The 23,181-nt window shown below is 35.4% G+C and overlaps 1 protein-coding gene across 1 annotated transcript in view; it reads right to left on the bottom strand.

The window, feature by feature from the left end:
- ADGRV1 (adhesion G protein-coupled receptor V1) overlaps positions 1-23,181 on the bottom strand; it is a 538,647-nt gene that overhangs the window by 463,594 nt on the left and 51,872 nt on the right. The window contains exons 7-15 of the mRNA XM_047778281.1: positions 21,080-21,645; positions 19,862-20,132; positions 18,987-19,316; positions 11,630-11,806; positions 8,903-9,126; positions 4,202-4,328; positions 3,065-3,250; positions 2,143-2,323; positions 1,005-1,168 (exon numbers count right to left, since the gene is read on the bottom strand). Coding sequence (XP_047634237.1) covers positions 1,005-1,168; positions 2,143-2,323; positions 3,065-3,250; positions 4,202-4,328; positions 8,903-9,126; positions 11,630-11,806; positions 18,987-19,316; positions 19,862-20,132; positions 21,080-21,645 — 2,226 coding nt within the window. The remainder of the gene's footprint in view (positions 1-1,004; positions 1,169-2,142; positions 2,324-3,064; positions 3,251-4,201; positions 4,329-8,902; positions 9,127-11,629; positions 11,807-18,986; positions 19,317-19,861; positions 20,133-21,079; positions 21,646-23,181) is intronic.

Here is a 23,181-nt window from a genome sequence, read left to right as displayed (position 1 = left end):
CAGAAATACTACACAGTTCATATTATTTCTGTAAGAAAATGAGATATGTTGGTTTTTGTTTTTTGGGTTTTTTTTTAGGGCCGCACCTCCGGCATATGGAAGTTCCCAGGCTAGAGGTCAAATCAGAACCACAGCTGCCAGCCTGCTCTACAGCCACAGCAACACGGGATCCAAGCCACGTCTGCCTACACCACAGATCACGGCAACACTGGATCCTTAACCCATTGAGTGAGGCCAGGGATTGAACCCATATCCTCATGCATCCTAGTTGGGTTTGTTAACCGCTGAGCCACAAAGGGAACTCTGGATATATATATGTTGTTTTAAAGGGGAAAAAAAATGGAAAAGAAAAATAACTTTTGACACATTCAGAACAGAGTTCATAACAGTAACAAAAGTTCGGCCAGCTCTCAAAAGCCCCTTACAAATTTTACTTTTTACCCAAGTATATCCTAAAGACCTCATTCCTCTGTTCTAATAAAATGAGATTCCTTTCACTTCATTCATGTGAGCTGGTCTTCTCTGCATCCTAAGTGGGAGAGTGTTGGAATTTTGCCTCTCAAGGCACAAGTTTGAAGGAAAGAAGACAGGCTTCCACACCTGTTCAAAGCACAGTTCCCCTCAGAAAAGTCCACCCCCATTGTTAACTAGGTTCCTTCTCTTCATTACCTTGAGTCCACTGTCCATCTTGTCCAGTGTCCTGATTCTGAGGGTGCACCACAGGATACATGGCAGATGGAGCCCTTACCTTTGTACAAACCAAGCACTTAACCTCTCTCACAACTGGGAATCCTATGCAATGTCACCAGTGACTATCAGTTCTAATAGTCAAAAATGCCTTCTGGGATACCAAAAATAACACTTTTCAGCTTATAGTCAAACATTACCATACCTGAGCTCTTTTACCACATACTCTCATGACAAAATAAATTTACTAAACGTTTAATTATTTAATAAAAATAACGACTAAGCATCAAAAAGAGAGTTATGTATGTAACACTTACCTCATCTGGAAGGGAGTAAATGGTGATATTTTTTGAAAATTCCTGATCTCTAAAGAAAAGAATCCCTTGGACAGGAAATACATCCTGTGTGAAATCCGGACTAACCACCCATGACACATTAACATCACCAAAGTTGCCTCGATTTCTTATTACACCATAAACAGCTGTGAAATACAAATGGGTATAGCATACATGAATACATATGAAACAATTTTTAAATGATAAGAAATTGCTCAAATAAAAGTAAAAATAAGACCTCTTTTTGTTCAGCCCAGCCTCAACATATAAATACAAATGTACCAATGTAGTCTTCCCTCTGTAGATATACAATTGATAAAACAAATGGACTCGATCTTTTCTATCACAGTTTGAAATTGTAAAAGTCATTCAGCGTAAGGAAGAGAATGGTGATGAATTAGGTACACCTATAGCAAAGGATATCTGTTAAAGGCAGCTAGAGGAAGCGGCACACTTGAAAGTGATTATTAAATTAAATGACTTAATTTAATTATTAAAATAAATTACTTCTCATTTCATGAGCTCTAAAAATAAATTACTTCTCATTTCATGCCACTGTAAGAGTTTCCTAGCAGTAACTCTTCGAGTCTTCCCTATTTGACTCAACTCAAAGAATGTGTGTTTGAATTCTACCACATATGGTTAAATGAAATCAAAAAATAACTGAAGTTGTTAGTATCATCACAATACTATGTGAGAAAAAGAACAATCTTCAATACGATTTTTTTAAAAACATCAATTGCTGCAGTACATGTAATTTGTTCATTTTAGGACCACAGCCATAGTATGTGGAAGTTCCCAGGATAGGGGTCAAACCAGAGGTACAGCTGCCGGCCTGCAGGACAGCTACAGCAACACAGCTGCATCTGCAACCTACATCACAGCTCACGGCAACGCCGGATCTCTGACCCACTGAGTGAGGCCAGAGATCAAACCTGCATCCTCATGGATACTAGTTGGATTCATTTCTGCTAGTATCCATGGGAACTCCCTGCACTGCATGTAATTTCAAAGGCAGATAGACAATTAAAAATAGCCATTTACTAAAGAAATAAATGAAAAAATGACTAATTTCTTCTTCCATAAACAGTACTAGAATATAAGAAATAGAATAAATTACCACTATAGGTATCATCTCCTTTACTTTCATTTATCATAACAGTGAGATCATCAGAAGCAAATTCTATGACCCCATGAGGATCATCATTTTTTAGAATCGTTATGTTGACAACTGTGGTGATTCCCAACTTGCTTTCCCGTTCACCATGGCTGCTGAGGACCACCCAGTACTGTTCATCCAACTGAAAAAAACATGCCAAATTAGGGAAAAGAGAAAGTTGAAATTTTCAGAGCAAATAGAAAATATACATTCAAGAATACTAATACTGTCCATTTTTCACAAACATACTACTCACTGAAAGGACTAAGCTGATTTAAAAAAAATTTTTTTTAAACATTTTTCCAACATCACACACAGGTATAAATTACCCAAAAAAGGAAAATATAAACCATGATATCATACTAAAATAGTATGGAAACTAGACCGCATCACTGATGACGTTTAAACTAATGAGAGTAAATAAAATAAAATTAATTTAAAAGCTACTTATGCATTGGTGTGCAAACATAATGAAACAGTATCTGCTTCCTTTAACATAAATTTAAATGTATTTCCTTTAAAAGAGTAATTTTCCAGAAATATTTCTTCAGTTCAAAACAGTATCATTAAAAGTAGAATTAACACAGATTATACAAAATAAGGTTTAACATATATATAAAGTTAAAAAGACGAAAACTGACAATGCCCTGAAAGTTCCAGACTGTTTGGTATTGCTTCTTGTAGGACAAACATGGACAATCAAAGTAGAATGCATCTTTTTAAGCTTATTTTTTTAATTTTTCAAACATAAGTACTTCTCAATCCTTTCTTGTCCACTTCCTTTCCTACATCTCCTTGGCAATGTTCAAAACATTTATATTGATAACATACTAGATATTATCAACCTTCTACAAAAGCACAAGGAAAAGATAAAATCCTGTACCTCTGGTATCCCATCCAATCTTGCTAGCAAGGTGATTACGATCTCCCTTTCCCCAGGTTTAAATTCCAGTACCCCTGTGTTTCCATAGAATTCATTGCTATCTCTCGGCTCTATTCGATAGTGTAGAAACTGCTTAACCAGAGCTCCCCTGGATCGGGTGATGTGGAGCTCTACAGATTCGCCTTCCTTAAAAAAAGCCACAAAATTCAAAGAGATACATGTGCTCCAATATTAACATAGTAGCACTATTTACAATAGCTAAGATATGAAAGCAATGTGCTGTACAGCAGAAAATTAATAGAATACTGTAAATCAGCTGGAAAAAATAAAAATCATTAAAAAAAAAAAGAAAGCAATCTAAGTGTCCATCAACAGATGAATGGATAAAGAAGTCATGGTACCTATATACAATGGAATACTACTTAGCCATTAAAAAGAACGAAATTTTGCCATTTGCAGCAAAATGGATGGACTTGGAAGGCATTATGCTAAGTGAAGTAAGTCAGACAGAGAAAGACAAATACTTTATGCTATCACTTATATATGGAATCTAAAAAATACAACAAATTGAAAATAAGAAAAAGAAGTAGATTCAGATATAGAGAACCAACTAGTGGATATCAGTTGGGGGGAGTGGCAATATAGGGGTGGAGGGTGTGGGAGGGACAAACTATTGGGTGTAAGATTGTCTCAGTGATGTATTGTACAACACAAGGATTATAGCCAATATTTTGTAATAACTATAAATGAAAAGTAACCTTTCAAAATTGTATTTAAAAAAAGAATAGATTTGCATCACAACTTTAAACCGTTTGTCTAAGATTCAACTAGAAATGCCAATATGTTTCTTTTTCAGAAAAAAATTATAAAACGTGAAACAGCACAGATCTCTTTAAGTCACTGTGAAGACTAGGGGTTATAACTATAAAGTGCTTAGAACAGTGACTAGAACATAGAAAGTCCTCATTGTATGTTATCTACAATGATTATAACAATCAATGATTATGTCTTCTTCTGGCCAGTAAAGCAGCATATAAAGCATGGGCCAGGGGTGAATTCCATAGAAGGTAAAATCCTTCAAGATTGTTCTTCTGAAGCTGTAAGTACAGAGTAGATTCAAGTTTCTTTCATACTTACCTTAATAACATAGGGTCCTCTGGAAACAGGAGAAAATTCAAAAATTCCCCCAGGATCATCATTTTCCAAAATAATTAGGTCACGGCTCGTATATCCAGATTTCAGCACTTGGTTTTCCACATTGACCCTGAAGAAATCAGAAGGAAAAGAAGGTACCCACTACCTATAGTCTTACTTCTGCATTTTCAAGTCTTATTTACAATATTTACAACACTTTCAGATAAAGAATATGAACATTATTAAGAGTTAAAATTTAAATTGGATTTCAGTGTATTAAAATCACATAAGTTCAAAACAGTTTTACTCAGAACATTTATGGAAGAACTCCTATTTCTGAATTCATTATATCTTTTATACTGGCTGACATCAAACACGCATATGTATACCAAAAATATATTAATCAAAGGTTTAAATTTATTTTTAAAGGAGTATCAGTTTACATATTTGTTTCCAGTTTAAAAAAAATTTAATTTGTAGCATAGCTTAAAAATAATTTAAATGAAATTGCTTTAACTTTACATGTACCTCAGTTTCTTTAAAAACTCACGACATAAGACTATACCAACTGAACACAAGTTGGATAACCATTTGGCCTAAAGCAAGATACACTGACCAAAAATAAACAAAAAATTGTGACTAGATTTTAGGAATATTTTTGTGACCTTTAATATGATTCTACTCTTGATTTTCACTTCATACTTCATACCTTTTACATTTTATAAAAGGAAAGAAAATGTAGCATATAAACACAAAAAAAAAGGCAAAGAATGTATCTGAAATGTATGACATGCTATAGCAATTCCTATACATATCTCAAAAGAACACAGAACAAGATTTTTTTATTTCTGGTTTTTGTGTATAGTTAAAATGATCAAAGGAACTGGGACTGTAAGACTCTGAGGGTTTAAAAGCCAGCATACAGCCAGCATACTCTTTGAGAATTCTCAATCCTGCAAGCTGTTCTAAATCTTTCCCCAAATGTCACTTTCTATTGAATCAAAAAGTACCTCTGATCAGACCTCAAAATTACAATGCAGCCACAATTAATATGCAGAAAAGACAGTACACTTCCTGTATAATAGAAATTAACATCCTTCCCCAGCTTGTGGAGTCTGATAACCAACACCTAGCATACTAGTGGCCAGAGAAGATATAAGAAATAATAAGACATTTATCTTTTTATATTATTAATGCAGTCATATGATTTTCATAGCAAATTTGCCCATGTTACATTTATATCAATGATGTCATTAATTAACTTCCTATGTCCATATAAGCTAAGAGACAAGAAAACAGGATCAAGATGTGAAATATAAAAATCCATGCTGAGCATTAAACAAATGAATTTATTTTTAAACTTTCCTAAAATATACTACCGTTTTGTGGAAAAAAAGGCAAATTTTTGAAAAGTTCTTTATTTAACAACTGAGAAAATGTAGGAAAGAAATTGCTTAGATACACTCAAAAAGCAGTGCAAGAGATCGGAGAACTGATTCTGAATTCCTAGTTAAACAAACCACAAGATTCGTAAAAGATATTGAGAATCTCACATGCAAAGGACACAAACTGTTCTCCTGGTTATACACACACTATAAGGAAAATTAAAAATTTTAAGTTCTTCAAAACATATAATTACATAAATTCTCAAAACTTTTATCAGATAAGCTCCCCTTATCATTAGAAAATCAAAGGGGCACACACAGCATGCACAGGCATATGGACAAGCAAAATATCTTAAGACTGGTGGTCACACAGAACAGCAGCCTTGTCCAAAACAATGGCTTGCAAAGCAAAATGGTGAATCACTAAAAACAAAACACTCTTCAGTACACTTACCCAAAATACACGACAAACCTTTCAGTTTCTACCCTGTCAAACACAGAAAGAAATGTGGGAGGGGGATAAAAGGAGATACTATTCCCAAAATCTCACTAATGCTGCTGGAAATGTGAATGGCAGAGTAAAAATAAAGCTAAAGAAAGCCTTTCTCCACCTCCCCCACCCCGCTCACTGCAAGAGCTAAAGGAAACCGCACACTGGGTTCTTTACTATGGACAAATGCCAGCAAGAGATTGGGCAGTTCCCACTTAGGGAAGATGACCCCATGGCCAGCCAGCATGTCAAGACCCATTGAAGACATTCCTTTCCAGACCTGTTTCAAGGCGCTGGAGCCTGCCAAGCACTGTGCATGCTCACAAAACCACAGCAGCTGAGCAAATTTCATTCAGTCCGACTTATAATTACTTGGCAGGTTTAATTAGGTTTCAAAAAAAAAAAAAAATAAAACCATGTCCTCAGATCTAAAGCCAGTGGTTATTTGAAAAAATACAACTTTATCAGAAGAGAAATATATCTTTCATCATTTGCATAGGAATATATTCAAAAAGCCAAAAGATACAACTGTATTTTTCATTATGACAAAATATAATTTATGTCAGGAAATATAAACACCTTTCCAAATTGCCAAATGTGATGCATTTTCAAACAGCCTTAAGAAACACAACAGAATGTACGGTCCTAGTATTTCATTTTTAAAGTCAACACTGTAAGTAAGGCATTATATTCTACATGTATCACAAATTTTTCTGAAATAAATTGGCATAATGAAATTGTTTCTAATTTGGAGAAAACAAAACAACAAAATATTTTTAACTAGTATAGTATTTAAAGCATGAAAAATTTTTAGTACCAAGGCAATTTTTATTTACATTTCATTAAAATACAGATAATTTTCATTTGATTTTGACATTAAGTGAAAACTATAAATGATATCACAATAAAGTTAATTATTTTTGTTGCAATATTTTATTGTAACAGTATAATCAGACTAGCACTCATTCATTCTTTCATTTTAGTTTTGTAAAAAATTTGCAAAATTGAGATGGTGGTTTTGACAAAAATGTTATTTCAAATCAGAAATTTAATTCACACATTTATTTCATTAAATATGTCTTAGAACATTTAAATGTAATTTGTTCATGCACAATTGAGATAATATAAGCATGCACTAGTTAATAGTTGAATTAAAACATTTTGGTATAAATTTGAAGTGCTTTCCTTTGAAGTATTTGGAAAAGAGAGGAACCAATAATTTCTAAAATTATCTACTCATGGTTTGTACTTCCTTGTGTACTGTTTTTATTCATAGGAAAAAGAAAAAAATACTTAAAATTATATTTAGTTAATTTAAAAGGTTTACATAAAAATTATTTTGAAAGAATATAAAGAATAGTTTCCATAAACTTACAGAGATATAATTTAGATCATTATTTAAATATTTAGTTCAGAGCAGAAAGTCTAAGCTGAGCTAACAAAGTTTCTATAGATTGCCATATCTTTGGTTTATAATTGCTGTTCATTTTTCTTTAGGTTTTTTTTTTTAAGATTGTCCACTGATTTAATAAGTAATCAAATCTAACTTAAAGAAAAAAAGCATATAAGTGAAAAGGTAATAATTTTCCATTTACATTTAGTTAGGTTTCATCAATTGTTTTCATCATATGAAATATTTTTCCTTAAGATTTAATGTAAAATATATATTAAAACCATAAGTTATTTAAACTTTGTGTGTGTGTGTGTGTGTATATATATATATGTGCTACATTTGGTTTTTGCTTTGGGGGGTTTTTATGTTTGCCTGTTTTGTTTCATTTTGTATTAATTTTTATGTTTTTAAAAAAGTAATAAAACCCAATGAGATCATGAAAACAAAGTGAACAGCAGACATTCAACAAACTGTTCCCTACACTCTGCATTTTTCTTTTATGTAACAATAAAAACAACTACTCATAAGATTTATGAAACATTTCCAAAATACATCTACAAAGTAAATTCTCTAAGAGGCTGAGAGTAAAATTTGGAGAGGACCAGAGGGTACATAAAATAATTATTACTACTCAATCGTGATTAATATAGTACAAGATAAACCTACCGAACTCATCTATGAATTTTACTGTTTCTAAAATAAGAGTTCTGCAATTCATACTTTCTCTAATATATATCAACTTTAATATATAGACTATATCTATGTAGTAGATAAACTTAGCTTTGATTTTTTAATTAACATCAATTAAACAGTATTTTTTCATTTTTAGAAATTTCTGCATTACTGAAAAAATTTCTCTTTGAGAGATTGTGATTTTTCTTAAAATAAATTACCTACTGAGAAATGCTAAGTAAATCCTTATTATTACTTAAAAATACCCCTTAAGATTGTATTTTTTATTCTCTGTAAAATATGTATTATTCAATATTTAAATTCCACATAAAAACAGAATTTGATTATTTGAAGATTAAAGCTTTCTTTTGACTTACTCAAAAACCCTCTAATCCTCTTTCTTGATGAAAATGAAGCCAGCAGAGCTGTGTGTCTAACCTAACATTTTAGATTTGTTGCTGCCTGTTTTTTTAACATAGCAACATATTAGCAATGCTTAAGATTTTTCTAATACTTTCCATAAATTCTCGGTTAATGTTTCTTCACAATAAATAGCAGGGTAAAAGTTCACTATATCATGATACTCATAGTTTAACCAGAAGCCATCAACAAATAGCAGAAAAGTCGGAAGATCAGCATAACACTATCGTCCAAGTTTTTTCTTTCTACATTATATGGAGAAAAGAATTAAAACAAAGTAAAATTATTTCAAAGAACTTGAACATTTATTAATGTAACTGAACAGTACCTAAATGGGTTATTACCTGTCTAGGGAGAGTGTTACCGTCTCATTCAATTCCGGTATGTCATCAGCTTTGACAGTAATGTTGATTGTTGTGTCGCTTTGCCCAGATAAAAATACAACAGAGCCATTAAAGGGTCCTATATCGTCCAGGGTCACTGCTTTTGAATTAAAGCCAGAGGGCTTCAAACTCCAATAGACAGTAGCATGGCCTTCAGTTCCATCCCGATGTAAGGGAATGCATATCTTATAAAAAGATGAAAACAGAAAAATTTCTTCTGAAATATATGCTCACATATTATATAAGCTTTTGAATTGCTACATAATCACATCTTGTGAATGCTTATGTAGTATACATAAAAACAATGAACTGTTAAAATTAAAAATACAATTGAACAAGTTCTTTTTAAGAACGACAAAAATATCAGATTTAAACTATTTTACATTAGTTTTTCCGAATCAATTTTATCTACAAGATTTCCTGCACCCAAAAACATGCCTTAGCCAAGATTTATCTTAACAAGAAAAAATTAACTTTAAAAACCAAAGGACCATGAAAACATAGAAAAATCTGGCTAAAGATTAAATTTCCATCAGAAGGTCTACAAAAAAAGAATTAAACTAATATTATAACATAAACTGAAAAATAGACTTCTGTGATTAAACAGAGGAAAGCATATGGTTATATAAAATGCATCCTGAAATGACATTTGAAAAACTAGAAGCATCTAATATCTGAATTTTTTAAGACAAAAATACATATGAGAATAAGAAATGTTTCTAACCAATAAAAAATCAGATACTCAAATCATGACTCTGGGTTATGATGGGCAAGTTACTTAACCTCTCTGACCTCAATTTTCACATGTGAAACAAATCTAGTAGTTCCCTGCTTTGCAAGTTTATGGAGAAGGTAAAAGTTTCTCTCCATAGTATGAGCTACATAAATGGAAGCTATTATAACAATTCCGAAACAAATGGTATTTGGTAGTTTTATTTAACTGCAATACACTTTAAATATAGATAATGAAATGATCACCAAAGATCATGATGAAGTTTTTTCAAAGAATATAAACAAATTTTAATAGTACCTATTAAAAAGAATGCTATTTTTTAAGCTTATAAATAAAAGGTATCATTTGTTCTTTACCCTTTAACATAGATCATCTTCAACATAAGGCATTTTCCTCACTAACTCTTCTGATCTGGCTAGCAATGGTCAAGCTTAGAGACTAGTGAGCAAAGTAAGATTCTTAGAAAAGACAGAAAAAGTAAGAAAGGACTGGGCCCTTACATCACCCCAAGAGAGTGGGCAGGGCCAAGGCTGCTGATGGGACAAAGAGAACAAAGGGAAATTCTCACTCTTTGTGCTATTTCCCAAGAGGGAAGAACGCAGGTTTACAGAGCCCCAAATGCCCTAGAAGCTAATTTCCCTCTAGGGAAAAATATGAAAAGGTAAATGTACAGGTTTGTAAGATAAATGAATAAAAACAACCCATTCTTTCAGAACAAATGAAACGTTTTTAGTTCTTAGAAGAAAAGAGTATATTAAGAAAAATACAAAAAATCAAAACCATCTGGAAAATGAGAGCTTCTCTGCCAATTTACAAATCAAATATATATGCAAAGGAAGCTGTGGTCACCATGTTTTGATGTGAGGCTTTGATAACAAAAACAACTATTCACATTCCTGATCTGAACTGCAACACAATTTAAATCAAATCTAAGTGTGAAAGACTTGAAGAGGGTCTTAAGGACTGACTGTGGCTCAGGGAACAGTAAGCCCAAAGGTCAGTATGGCCCCTAGACAGACAGCAGGAAAATTCAAGCAGGGTGGGGTGCAAGGAGAGGTGCTGTATATGTGAGCATGCTTGTACGTGTGTGTGCAGAAGTTTACATAGACATAAAACTACATACATACATATATATAATTAGGAATTCCCTAGTTTAATGTATATAATTTACATTTATATAAATAAAACTATATATATATATGTATATACATAAAAATTAAATTAGGAGTTCCGTGCTCATTCATTAGTAGCAGAAACGAATCCGACTAGTAACCATTAGGTTGCGGGTTCGATGCCTGGCCTCGCTCAGTGGGTTAAGGATCCAGCGTTGCCATGAGCTGTGGTGTAGGTCACAGACACGGCTCAGATCCTGTATTGCTGTGGCTATGGTGTAGGCCGGCAGCTGTAGCTGCAATTCGACCCCTAGCCTGGGAACTTCCAGGGCAGGTACAACCCTAAAAAGCAAAAACAAATAAAGAAATGAATAAATTCCTAAGACTGGGCATTCTACAACTTTATCCTCCTCCACCAAACATAGGGTGCCATCCCAGTCCTGCCCAAGGCACGCATGATAAGTGCTCAGAAATGAAAAAGGTCAAGGATTCCTGTGGTACATATGACCTGGACAATTAAAAAAAATTGCATTTGACTATCACTCTAACAAATGTCATACCAATAGCTGAAAGCAGTCATATAAAAATATCCTATTTCTGCTGGGAGCAATTAATTCTCATTTTATTCTATCACATGTAGCCAAAGATGATGAAAAATCACATACAAATCAGTTTCTTATGTCAAATTATCTATTGAAGGCTTGCTGTATATGGTGAAGCTTTTCAAGACTTGTTAACTCTATAAACTAACCTTACCAAAACAAAAAACAAAAAACAAAAAAACAGTGTCTGTACATTGTCTCAAACCCATTAGGTCCCATCAATAAGAAAAAACCTACTTACCACTTCAGCAGCAAAATCTTCTGGTTCATGCAAAATGATTGGAAGATTGCTAGTGAAGCCAATTTCTCCATTTGCAATGTCTGGAGTAACCACTAAAGAAATGTTTCGAATTTTCCCAAATCTAGGACTTATAGGTGGGATTGGGGGAATGATATTCACCAACTCCACAGTTTCCAACTATAATAAAGAAAGAAAACACTATAAAGGTTGAAAGAAAATAAGTTTTTAAAAAATTTTTGAAGTCTTAATTCCATGGGATAAGAAAGCATGCATAGGTAAAGGGCTTCAATAATTTGGTAACTGCCTTCTCCTTCATCTTAATTCAGCATCTTTTTTTTTGAGGGCCACACTCATGGCACATGGAGGTTTCCAGGCTAGGGGTCTAACCGGAGCTACAGCTGCCAGCCTATGCCACAGCTACAGCAATGCCAGATCTGAGCCACGTCTGTGACCTAAACCACAGCTCACGGCAATGCTGGATCCTTAACCCACTGAGCAAGGCAAGGGATCGAACCCACAACCTTGTGGTTCCTAGTCAGATTTGTTTCTGCTGCACCACAATGAGAACTCCTTAATTCACAATCTTGATTCAACCCCCTGCACTGGCTCCTCGAGCTCTTTGATCTCCTCAGTTGTTATCATTCCCCAGAGTTCTTCTTAAAATCTCTATCTTATAATTTCATAACCTCTGCTTAGTAATCTCTGGATCTTTCCTTCAAATGCAAAATCTTTATAACTAACTGCCACTGCATATGACACAAATGTCACAGAGACACCTAACAGACAGACTGGACCAAATAGAAAGTACTATCCCTTCCATGTCCTCTTATGAGCTTCAACAAAATCACCATCTGCTTTTCCTCCTTGTTGCCTATATTCAACCACACCGACGTAAAGTCAAGCATCAGAAAGTTGCCCACATCTCTTTCCTCTCTTCCACTGGCCTACACCTCCAGTCCAATCACCCACTCCTCTAACAGAGAAAATTCCCTACCAGAAGACCATTTGGAACTCCAAATGTGACTTACGATGTCTTTATGTTTAAAGAAATATAGCACACATATAACATACAGTGTCTCTATAATTAATGAACATGACCTCCAGAGTAACTTTCATGGTTTCTCCTCTTGTAGAATGGCCTCTGTTCATTACCTCACAAATGAAAATGCACTCACTCTTAAAGACCAGATAATTATCCCTCACTCCCATGAAGATACTCTGGGATTCTCCAGCCATCTTTTATTCTTTCTCTTTCTGAACTTCCACTGCTACCTTCATTAAACTTACAGCTTAATTTTAAATTTCACATATTGCTTGCTTATCATGTATTGCTTATTATGTATTTGGGTGTTCCAGGCTTTTACTTCCCAATGGAACTAAAGAATTCTTGTGGGTCTGTGTCCTTCGCAGTATTTTCCTAAAACATGACATGGTCCTGAAAGTACAGCAGTTACACAATAAACATTTGTTGATTTATCCCTCTAAAACAAACTAACCTCTATAAAAATCCTGATATATCACAAACCTTTGAAATCTTACTATTTCAACTTTTCAGAAGCCATCTTCTCAAAGCTCACAGTGTTCACATGAGTGTAGGAATAGACCATCATTACAGGATGGCAAAAAGCGTAGAATTTAAATTAAAAAGCAATTGTGAACACAATAGGACATTATGGATCTCTCACTCTTTAGAGCCTTCTGTTAAAGTTTATAATGTGGAAGCGAGGCCACTAAGTAACCACCAGCAAAGACTTGTGATTTGGGTGGAGTTTTCACAGGCGTAGAGGACTGATACTGATCTTGTACAGATGCTCACATTTTATGATGAACACTACACATTTTAAGGGCAAAAGTAAATGCCATTTATTTATTTACTTTTTAGGGCCACACCTGCAGCATATGTAATTTCCCAGGCTAGGGGTTAAAGAAGACCTACAGCTGCAGGCCTACACCACAGCTCACGGCAATGCCAGATCCCTGACCCATTGAGCAAGGCCAGGGATCAAATCCGCACCCTCATGGATACCGTTTGGATTCATTTCTGCTGCGCCACAACAGAACTCCAGTAAATGCCTTTTAAATGTAACATACTGTGCTTTGAAAATCAAATACAAGATAAAGTTATCAAAAATTCCATATTTGGTAAATATTCATTTAAGTAAAATAAAAAAAAGAAATTAACCAATTTTGCCAAATATTGGTATGCAGATTAAGTCTAGCAAAATAAAACATGTGGTTCTCCAGGATTTTGCATTTACTTTTACAAAATAAATAAAATGTAAAGAGCATTAAAATGACCTGTCACTCTTTCTATAGAAAAAAATATTCATACCATATACATATATGTACTGTCTTTAAAAACAGCACAAAAAATTTAAAAATAATATATATATATATATATATTTGAATGGCATATAAAGTGCTTTGGTTGGAGGCAAAGATTTTTTATTTATTTTTATTTTTTTCAGGGCCACACCCGTCGCACATGGAAATTCCCAGGCTAGGGGTTGAATCGGAGCTGCAGCTGCCGGCCTACACCACAGCCACAGCAATGCCAGATCCGAGCCATATCTGCAACCTATGCCACAGCTCATGGCAATGTCAGATTCTTAACCCACTGAGCAAGGCCAGGGAGCGAATCCGCATGCTCATGGATACTAGTCAGCTTTGTTACCACTGAGCCACAACGGGAACTCCCAAACACTTTTTTAAAATACACCATTCCTGTGTAAAAACATCTTTGTAAACACTCATTCCTATGAATTTGCAGAGAGCTAAACTGATAATAAATACCTTTTAAAACATCAAGAAAAAAACTTGATATATCTTTACTTCAAAATTTTTCAAAAAGAAAGGAAAAAAATCATATTCTAATTATACTTATCAAAAGTTACATAATTAATTCTAAAGATAGCATTTTCGAAAATATAAAGAAAGAAGATATAGAAGGCTACGAAATGATCTAATCAAAGGGAAAATGCTAATTTTCCGTGGCTTATTTCCTAGTCTCTAAGCCTTTCTGTCTGAGTTGTTTAAGCATCTGCTAAATCAAACTACTCCATTCATAAAGAGTCGTTCTTTGCTTTCAGACAGTTTGCACTGGGACAGCACATTAGTAACCCCATGCCTGCCAAAAGCTGTATCTCAGACTAATGTATTTAGCCGAGGCTGCTGCAGAATGAGGGGCTCATGTCTCAGATTCTCCTTTCTTCACTTTCATTCAGTTTTCCATGCAGAGGCTGATGCCTCCTATTCTTGAGTTGCTTGTCCATTATGTACTATACAAACTACACAATCTTCTCGTTCCAACCAATCTTCCAGAGCCTACAGCTGTTCTGAACCTTAAGGAATTATGTCAGTGACTAATAATGCCCTTTTTTCCAAAAGTGTTAAATTGACTGTCTGTACTGTAAGACCTTTGTTTTTGAACTGAATACAGAAAGAGATAAAGAACTAAGTCTGGAGTTAGTGGTGCACATAGATTTCTAATCTGGGATCACCAAAATTCAGCTATTACATGCTTCAAGTTTTTCCTATTTTTCAGGTGTCATTAAAAATCATTTCTGTCCGAGTTCCAGTCATGGCTCAGTGGAAACAAATCTGACTGGCATCCATGAGGTTCGACCCCTGGCCTCACTCAGTGGGTTAAGGATCTGGCGTTGCCGTGAGCTATGGTGTACGTCGCAAATGCAGCTCCGATCCCATGTTGCTGTGGCTGTGGCGTAGCCCAGCAGCTGCAGCTCCAATTTGACCCCTAGTCTGGGAACTTCCATATGCTGTGGGTGCAGCCCTAAAAAGACCCCCCCCCAAAAAAAAATCAATTCTGTCAAGTTCATACAGAATGCCAAAGTCAAATACCTAGAGTAACAGCTGACCTGCTGAATTTTCTTAATAAGGGATTAAGATCCCTTTACACAGGGATTCTGCGTAGCTACTTGGCTAGAGATAGATATTTCCAAAAGACTGAAAGTTTAATATAAAAATTAGTAATATTGGCATAGATAGGGGGAGGTCTCTATCCACAGTAAAAACTCATTTTGAGATAGAGTAAGAAACAAAATCAGAAGTGGAAAACAGAAAAGTTCTCTTTATCTCTAAATCAACACTTCCACGTCATCGACTCTCAAACTCACGTCACTGCAGCCACTACAGGTAATTCCAGGATGCCCCAGCCTCTAAAAAAGCGAAAGCAACTATGTGAAATTTCTGCTTCACATCCTTTGTCTTACTAATTTGGTTCTTATATGACTAGTGACCTATGCAAGATTGAAGACAGAGAAAGAAGTGTATGCTGAGATTAAAAAAAAAAAAAAAAAAAACCTTAAACATAGGCTGTGAATTGAATGTTTGTGTTCCCCTCCTTCTCTCCCCTGGAATTCAAATGGGGAAATAATACCCAATGTGATGATACCAGGAGATGGGACCTTAGGGAGATGATCAGGTCATGAGGGCAGAGCCCTGAGGATGGGATTAGTGTCCTTACAAGGAGAGACACCAAAGGGCTTGCATCCTCTCTCTCTCCACCATGCAAAGACACATCAAAAAGGCAGGAAACCAGGAAGAGAGCTCTCCCCAGAACCCCCTACTCCTGCACCCTCTTCTCAGACTTCCCAGCCTCCAAAACCCTGAGAAGTAAATGTCTGTTGTTTTAGCCACTCAGTCTGTGGTAGTCTTTATAGCAGCCCAAGCTGACTAAGACAATATCTATTAATAAAAATACTTTGTATCCAAAGGACACCAACAGCAGAGGTAAGGGAGAATACTGACACCAAAAATAAAAACCTGCAATAAATTCTGAAATTCTACTTGACAAGTTATGATCTCCTAGAGACACCTAAAAATTTCTAAGTTTGAGAAATGCTACCCTAAATGCAAAATGGTGAAATTACTAGGTATTCCCATATATTCAAAAGACCAACTTTAAAAAGTAAGTTATGACATGTTTTTGTATGAGGCTAAACATAAAGCTTTTTAAAACCTTCTAAACATAGCGCTAACTGCAGAATTCTCTAATGGCAGAATTCTTGGGGGGTTTGTTGGGGCTTTTTTTTTTCCCTCTTTTCTTTTTTGGCCACACTTGTGGCATGTAGAAGTTCCTGGGCCAGGAATCAAACCAAAGCCACAGCAGTGACAACAGTGGATCTTTAACTCCTTAATGGCAGCATTCTAACCACTTTAAATTCCTGCTCAACAGGGCCAGGGCCATGGCCTTGACCACTTGCTCAATTCCACTTCACAGATTCAGATCCCCGACATCCAGCCAGTCACCTCACAAAGCATTCCACGAGCTTCATGGGGAACAGTCACAATTGTGAATGATGCCATGTTCTATTCACCCACCACCCCAAGAAGAGAAGTTTAAGAGTCCTCCAAAAAGTGGGCTGTCCTCATAAACAAAAGGATGCATCATATCATAACTTCCCCATTTTGAGAAGATAAAGGAGAATACTAGAAGTAATAATAATATAAAGAGGAGTCAGTCACTACTGTGGTGCAGTAGGTTAATGATCCAGCTTGTCTCTGTGACGTGCTGCTTCAATCCCTGGCCCAGCACAGCAGGTTAGGGATCCAGCATTGCTGTAGCTGTGACGCAGGTCACAGCTGTGGCTTGGATTCAATTCCTGGCTCAAGAACTTCCATATGCCATGGGTGCAGCCAAAAAAGAAAAAAAAATTAAATGATAAAGATGAAGAGCAGATCTTTCACCACTAGAGACAGAGCCTTTGGGAATGTTGACAAAAGGTCTCCCTATGTGCAGGCATACAGCAAAAAGGCATCCCTACACAGTGACAAATCATATATCCCCACAACGGACCACCCAGCAGACACCTCCACTAGGAGTCCTCAATTCATACATGAATAGTATAAGCATGAGCAGTGGCCCAGCTCAAAAAAAAAAAAAAAAAAGACAAGAGTCTTCAGAATAAAAGGGCCCACCACACCAAGTGCTGAGTAAGATACAGCACAGCCCTCTGAAATTCAGAATGCTAAAAAGATCTTAAAAAAAAACAAAAAAGCTTTCAGAAATAAAGAACAAGTTAACCACAAAGATAAATAATTTCTTCCCCCTCAAATTTCTCATCAGTAACTCTGGAAGCTTAAAGACAATTACCTTACAAGTTCTGAAGAAGAAATCATTTTGATCTAGAAATTCCTACCAAGCTGACTATCAATGTGAGGGCAAAATTTCATTTTCAGTTGCTCAAAGACTCATAAACTTTAACGTGCACATACCTTTTCTACACATATACTTAAGGACAGATATACTACAACAAAACTCAACACAATGTGAGAAGTAAAAGGCAAGAGATGAAGATAATTCAGGAGTTCAGCAAAAACAGTCCCAAGGAGCAGGAAAAACAAGTGGAGAAAGCAGTTAGTATTGCTAAACTTCATGTTGAACACATAAAAGACAGCTGGAAGACCTAATTTGCAAAGAATGGTATATAGAAAGGAGAAACTCTGGAGAAAGTAATAATAAACTATAAAGTAGAGTCTAAGCAAAAATAGGATACAAATTTTAAAATGGCATGATTCAAAGAAATTTATGGAAAATGAGATTTCATTTAATACATATTTCAGTTAGCAAAATATAGTATGACATAGATTGTACTTTCTTTATTGGTCCATTCTTACTGATTCTGTATTAAATTTATGTGCATACCAAAATTTGATAAGCACCCATTTTTGGCTTTCTAATTTTCAGACTCAATCAATACCAACCATATGGAAAATCTAACCATAGTAGCATAAGTGAATGCAGATGTTCCAAACTTTGGCAATAAAAAAAATGCTTTAATGAATAAAAATTAAGATATTATAGAGCCCTTCTTTCTTCCTCTTAAGCATATGAAAATCCAAAGATTCTATCTACATTTAATAGACAGATTTATTTATGGGTCTACACAATTTTTCTCATAACACTTTTTTATTTCTGGAATGCCTTCTCTGCATGAAAAACATATTTAGTGTACAAACCACATTCCTATGTCAGTTTCCCAAATTAACTCAATAGAACGGCAGAGCTCTCGCTCTCTTTCTCCCAAGTACCCCCCACCGCTAAACAGTGTATATGCTACTCCATTATGTCATCCATTATATTCTGACCTATGTTTCATGTCTGATCTGCTTTAACTATTACAATTAAAGCACTGACTTTAGTATAACCCTTGTTTTATTCATCCTTCTATGCCTTAGGCACAGATAAAGACCCTCTTCAGACTCCTTACATAACTTCAAGTAAGCAATAGAATCCCAAATATAAATGAGGGCAAAATAACGATTATTTAACTCTCTCACATAGGTAAGTATACCTGTAGTTTAACCAAGACTGAAATTATTTTAATCATTAAAGTACCTGTACTAGGAAGTGGGCCCCGTTTTGAAGAAATGCATCGTTTCTTATTGGTAACTTTATAGTGACTTGGGTTTTATGTTCTGGAAAAATGAGGCTATTTCTCCTGGACACATTTAAGATGCCATCTTTTGCTCGCAAAGGGTCCATAGCTCCAGCAGGAATATAAAGTGCAGAGTAAAACATCTTCACATCTCCTTTAGTTCCTCCTAGTCTTGTAAAACTCAAGGATAAATATCGTTCACCTGGGCTGCTTCTGATCTTCTGATTTTCCATAGGAAAAAATGTTATTAGGCCATAAACATCATCACTATCCTGAATGTAGAACAAAAGCTGCAAATAAAGTAATAAAATATTAAAGTGAATAAGTCTCATATCTATGATTACCAAAGGATTTGGTTTCAAGGCTATTCTGATTTTTAAGATTTATTTATGTATTACATTTAAAAATGATCCGTCTTAAATGTAACAGAGTAAAAGATGAATCAAGAACACATTTGAAAATTTTGTGGAATTTTTTTTTTTTTTTTCATTTTCAGCCCCCAACCCTGACCCTCCACCCCCCAGCAGCATATGGAAGTTCCCTGGCCAGGGATCAAATCTGAGCCACAGATGTGACCTATACCACAGCTGCAGCAACGCCAGATCATTAACCCACTACACCACAGTGGAAAAAACCTGTGGAATTTTTTTTAACAGCAGACTTTTTACTTACAGAAGGGACAACCTTAAGCAAGGGAAGTAACCACCACTTCCAAGGCCAGTGTTCTTCCTGGCACATCAAACTAAACATAAATGTGATTTGTGTGGTCAAATTCATTGGCTCTTCTCTACAGTGCAGAAATAGTCACACAAGTAAAGCATAACAAGAGATCTACCTCTGCTGGTTCGCTCACTTCTGCACCTCCTTGTACTGTATGAGGTAGAATCTGAAGTAGATAAGCTTCTGCCTCTTCTGGAAGATCATCATTAACAACAGTAAGTGGAATTGATGCCAACATCTGCCCTCGTGCAAAATGGAGAACTCCAGAACTGGGTCTGATGTCTACTGTTACCAATGAGGGATCACTGCTGTTCCGTGTTAATACCCAGTTCACTGAAATATTCCCATGAGTGCCACCATTTCTAACCACTGTAATTTCTTCAAATCTAGAATTTTTTTAGAGAAATACATGTCATTCCAGCACCATTCACAATAGCCAAGACATGGAAACAACCTAAATGTCCATCAACAGATGAATGGATTAAGATGTGGTACATATATGTGATGGAATACTACTCGGCCATAAAAAGAACAAAATAATGCCATTTGTGGGAACATGGATGGAAGTAAAGACTCTCATACTAAGTGAAGTAACTAAGAAAGAGAAAGACAAATACCATATGATATTACTTATATCTGGAATCTGATATACGGCACAAACGAACCTTTCCACTGAAAAGAAAATCATGGACTTGGAGAACAGACTTATGGTTGCCAAGGGGGAAGGAGGAGGGAGTGGGATAGACTACGAATTTGGGGTTAAACTATTGTCTTTGGAGTGGATAAGCATTGAGATCCTCCTGTATACCACTGGAACTATATCTAGTCACTTATGATGGAGCATGATAATATGAGAAAAAGAATATATATATGTATTTGTGACTGGGTCACCTTGCTGTACAGTAGGACATTGACAGAACACTGTAAACTAGCTATGATGGAAAAAATAAAAATCATTTTTTAAAAATTAAAAAAAGAAATATATATGGTCACATAATACACTCCATATCCCTCAAATAGGCATTTTCCACATCAAGTTGACCATCACACATTGGTAAAAGTTAGAATCCACATGATAAAGAATACTATTTTTAATATGAAAGAGTAACTATGCAGATGTGTCATAGGAAATTACCATCATTTGAATTAACTTGCATATTTAAAAATGTGATTTAAATATCACCCCACAAAATAAGAAAGAAAAGAGTGAACCCATGGTGGAGGAAATGACACATAACCTTAACAACTCAGCATTGTGTCCAACACCACAAATTTTAAATTTTGGAATAATATATTAAAATAACCATAGCAATATGTTTAAAACAAATCCTACCTTGATGTTGTATCTTCATCAATTATAACTGTCCTTTCAAACAAGATACTGTTGAATGAGAGGACGCCATAAGGTTTGTCATTTGGCTTAATGGTGACTTGCACAATAGAAGGGCCTAATAGCACAGCATCCCCCTGTAAGGTATCTTTTAGTAACATAACATGAAATGATTCAGCAATCTCTGGTATAGTATCATCAACTATTTGAAATTTCAGGTGTGATTCATAAATAAAAGGTGGAAAAACAATAGTTGTGTTTGGCTGAAGATCAATGAAGTCTACATTTTGCTGGGCATGTGCTGTTGAATTCCCAGTTATAATAACATAAATGATAGAAACTTCATATTCATCAGATCCAATCAGATTTCCATTGTCATCTTTTCCACGAACCACTGGAATTGTGAGTATGTGGTCTTCCTCAGGTACCAAATAAACACTCTGAAGGAATCTCACAGGACTATCATTTTTCTTAATGATGATCTCAACTGAGCTTCTGGAGGTGTTGATCTCAGCTCCACCTTCGACACCTTTCAGTTGAATCAAAAATATTTCATCATGTTCTGGCACCTGTCAAAGACATAAACAGTGGCAAAACATCAATAGTCAAAACACCTGCCAAAAAAACCCAAAGTGTAAAAAGTCCCTAGGTTTCAATGCAATTACATGGAAATAAAAAGTTTTAACTGAAGAGAATAAAGAGGCTTATTCAATGTCTATTTACTAAAATATTCTCCAAAGGTAAATAACGTGTTTAAGATACAGCAATAATGGGAACAAGTAATGAAGTATCAGTGCAGTGTCTTCCAACCTTGATCTATCTTAATTAAAGATTTGACAGTAGGAGTTCCCATCATAGCTCAGTGGTAACGAACCCAACTAATATCCATGAGGATAAAGGTTCAATCCCTGGCCCTGTTCAGTGGCCCTGTTCATTGCTGTAAACCGTGGTGTAGGTCACAGATACAGCTTGGATCTGGCATTGCTGTGGCTGTGATGTAGGCCTGCAGCTGCAACCCTGGAAGACGCCTAGCTCTGTGTCTTAAATACCACATCAAACATTAAAACCTATTTAGATAGAACTACACTCCTCCTTCAACAGTACCAATATCAACCTAAATTCCAAATCTCTATTTAATCTTATTTTTCTTTTCTTGCCAAGCCTAGGAACTTCCATATGCCATGGGTGAGGCCCTAAAAAGACAGACACACAAAAAATGATTTGACAATAAAAGTGAACACAAATTCTTACTAGTTTCATCAGGTGGATAGGGTCAGAAGCAACATGCAAGTACTAATAATAACTAAGAATCTGGAGTTCCCGTCGTGGCGCAGTGGTTAACGAATCCGACTAGGAACCATGAGGTTGCGGGTTCGGTCCCTGCCCTTGCTCAGTGGGTTAACGATCCGGCGTTGCCGTGAGCTGTGGTGTAGGTTGCAGACTCGGCTCAGATCCCGCGTTGCTGTGGCTCTGGCGTAGGCCAGTGGCTACAGCTCCGATTGGACCCCTAGCCTGGGAATCTCCATATGCCGCGGGAGCGGCCCAAGAAATAGCAACAACAGCAGCAATAACAACAACAACAACAAAAAAGACAAAAAAAATAACTAAGAATCTGGAAAATGACATTAAACATCACATACAAATTGTTAGTTTACAATCATGTCAATTATTCTGGCTTCTCTCTAATGGTTTATATCTCGAGAGTTAAACATAAGATACCAATCATATGATTTTCAAAACACACATCATGCCTCACTAGAGAATAAGCTCTAAGAGTCACTATTAGGCAAAATGATAACACTGCTAAAATAAAACTTTTTTTTGTACCTACATGGAATCAACAGCAATACAAATAGTAAAGCTATTGATGTCAAACAATATATATATATAATGATTTGATTGATGATCTTTTTTTCCCAACTTTATTGAAGAAAAACTGACAAATATAACTGTAATATCTTTGAGGAATATAACATGATTTGATATACATACACACTATGATTATCAAGATCAATCCAACATCTTACGAAGTTAATTCTGTGAGTGTGTATGTGTGTGTGTAGAATGCCTAAATCCTACTCTCAGCAACTATTCTTTTAATAGAA

This window comes from Phacochoerus africanus, chromosome 4, assembly GCF_016906955.1.
Source record: "Phacochoerus africanus isolate WHEZ1 chromosome 4, ROS_Pafr_v1, whole genome shotgun sequence".
NCBI lineage: Eukaryota > Metazoa > Chordata > Mammalia > Artiodactyla > Suidae > Phacochoerus > Phacochoerus africanus.
This window is presented reverse-complemented; position numbering and strand designations above follow the sequence as displayed.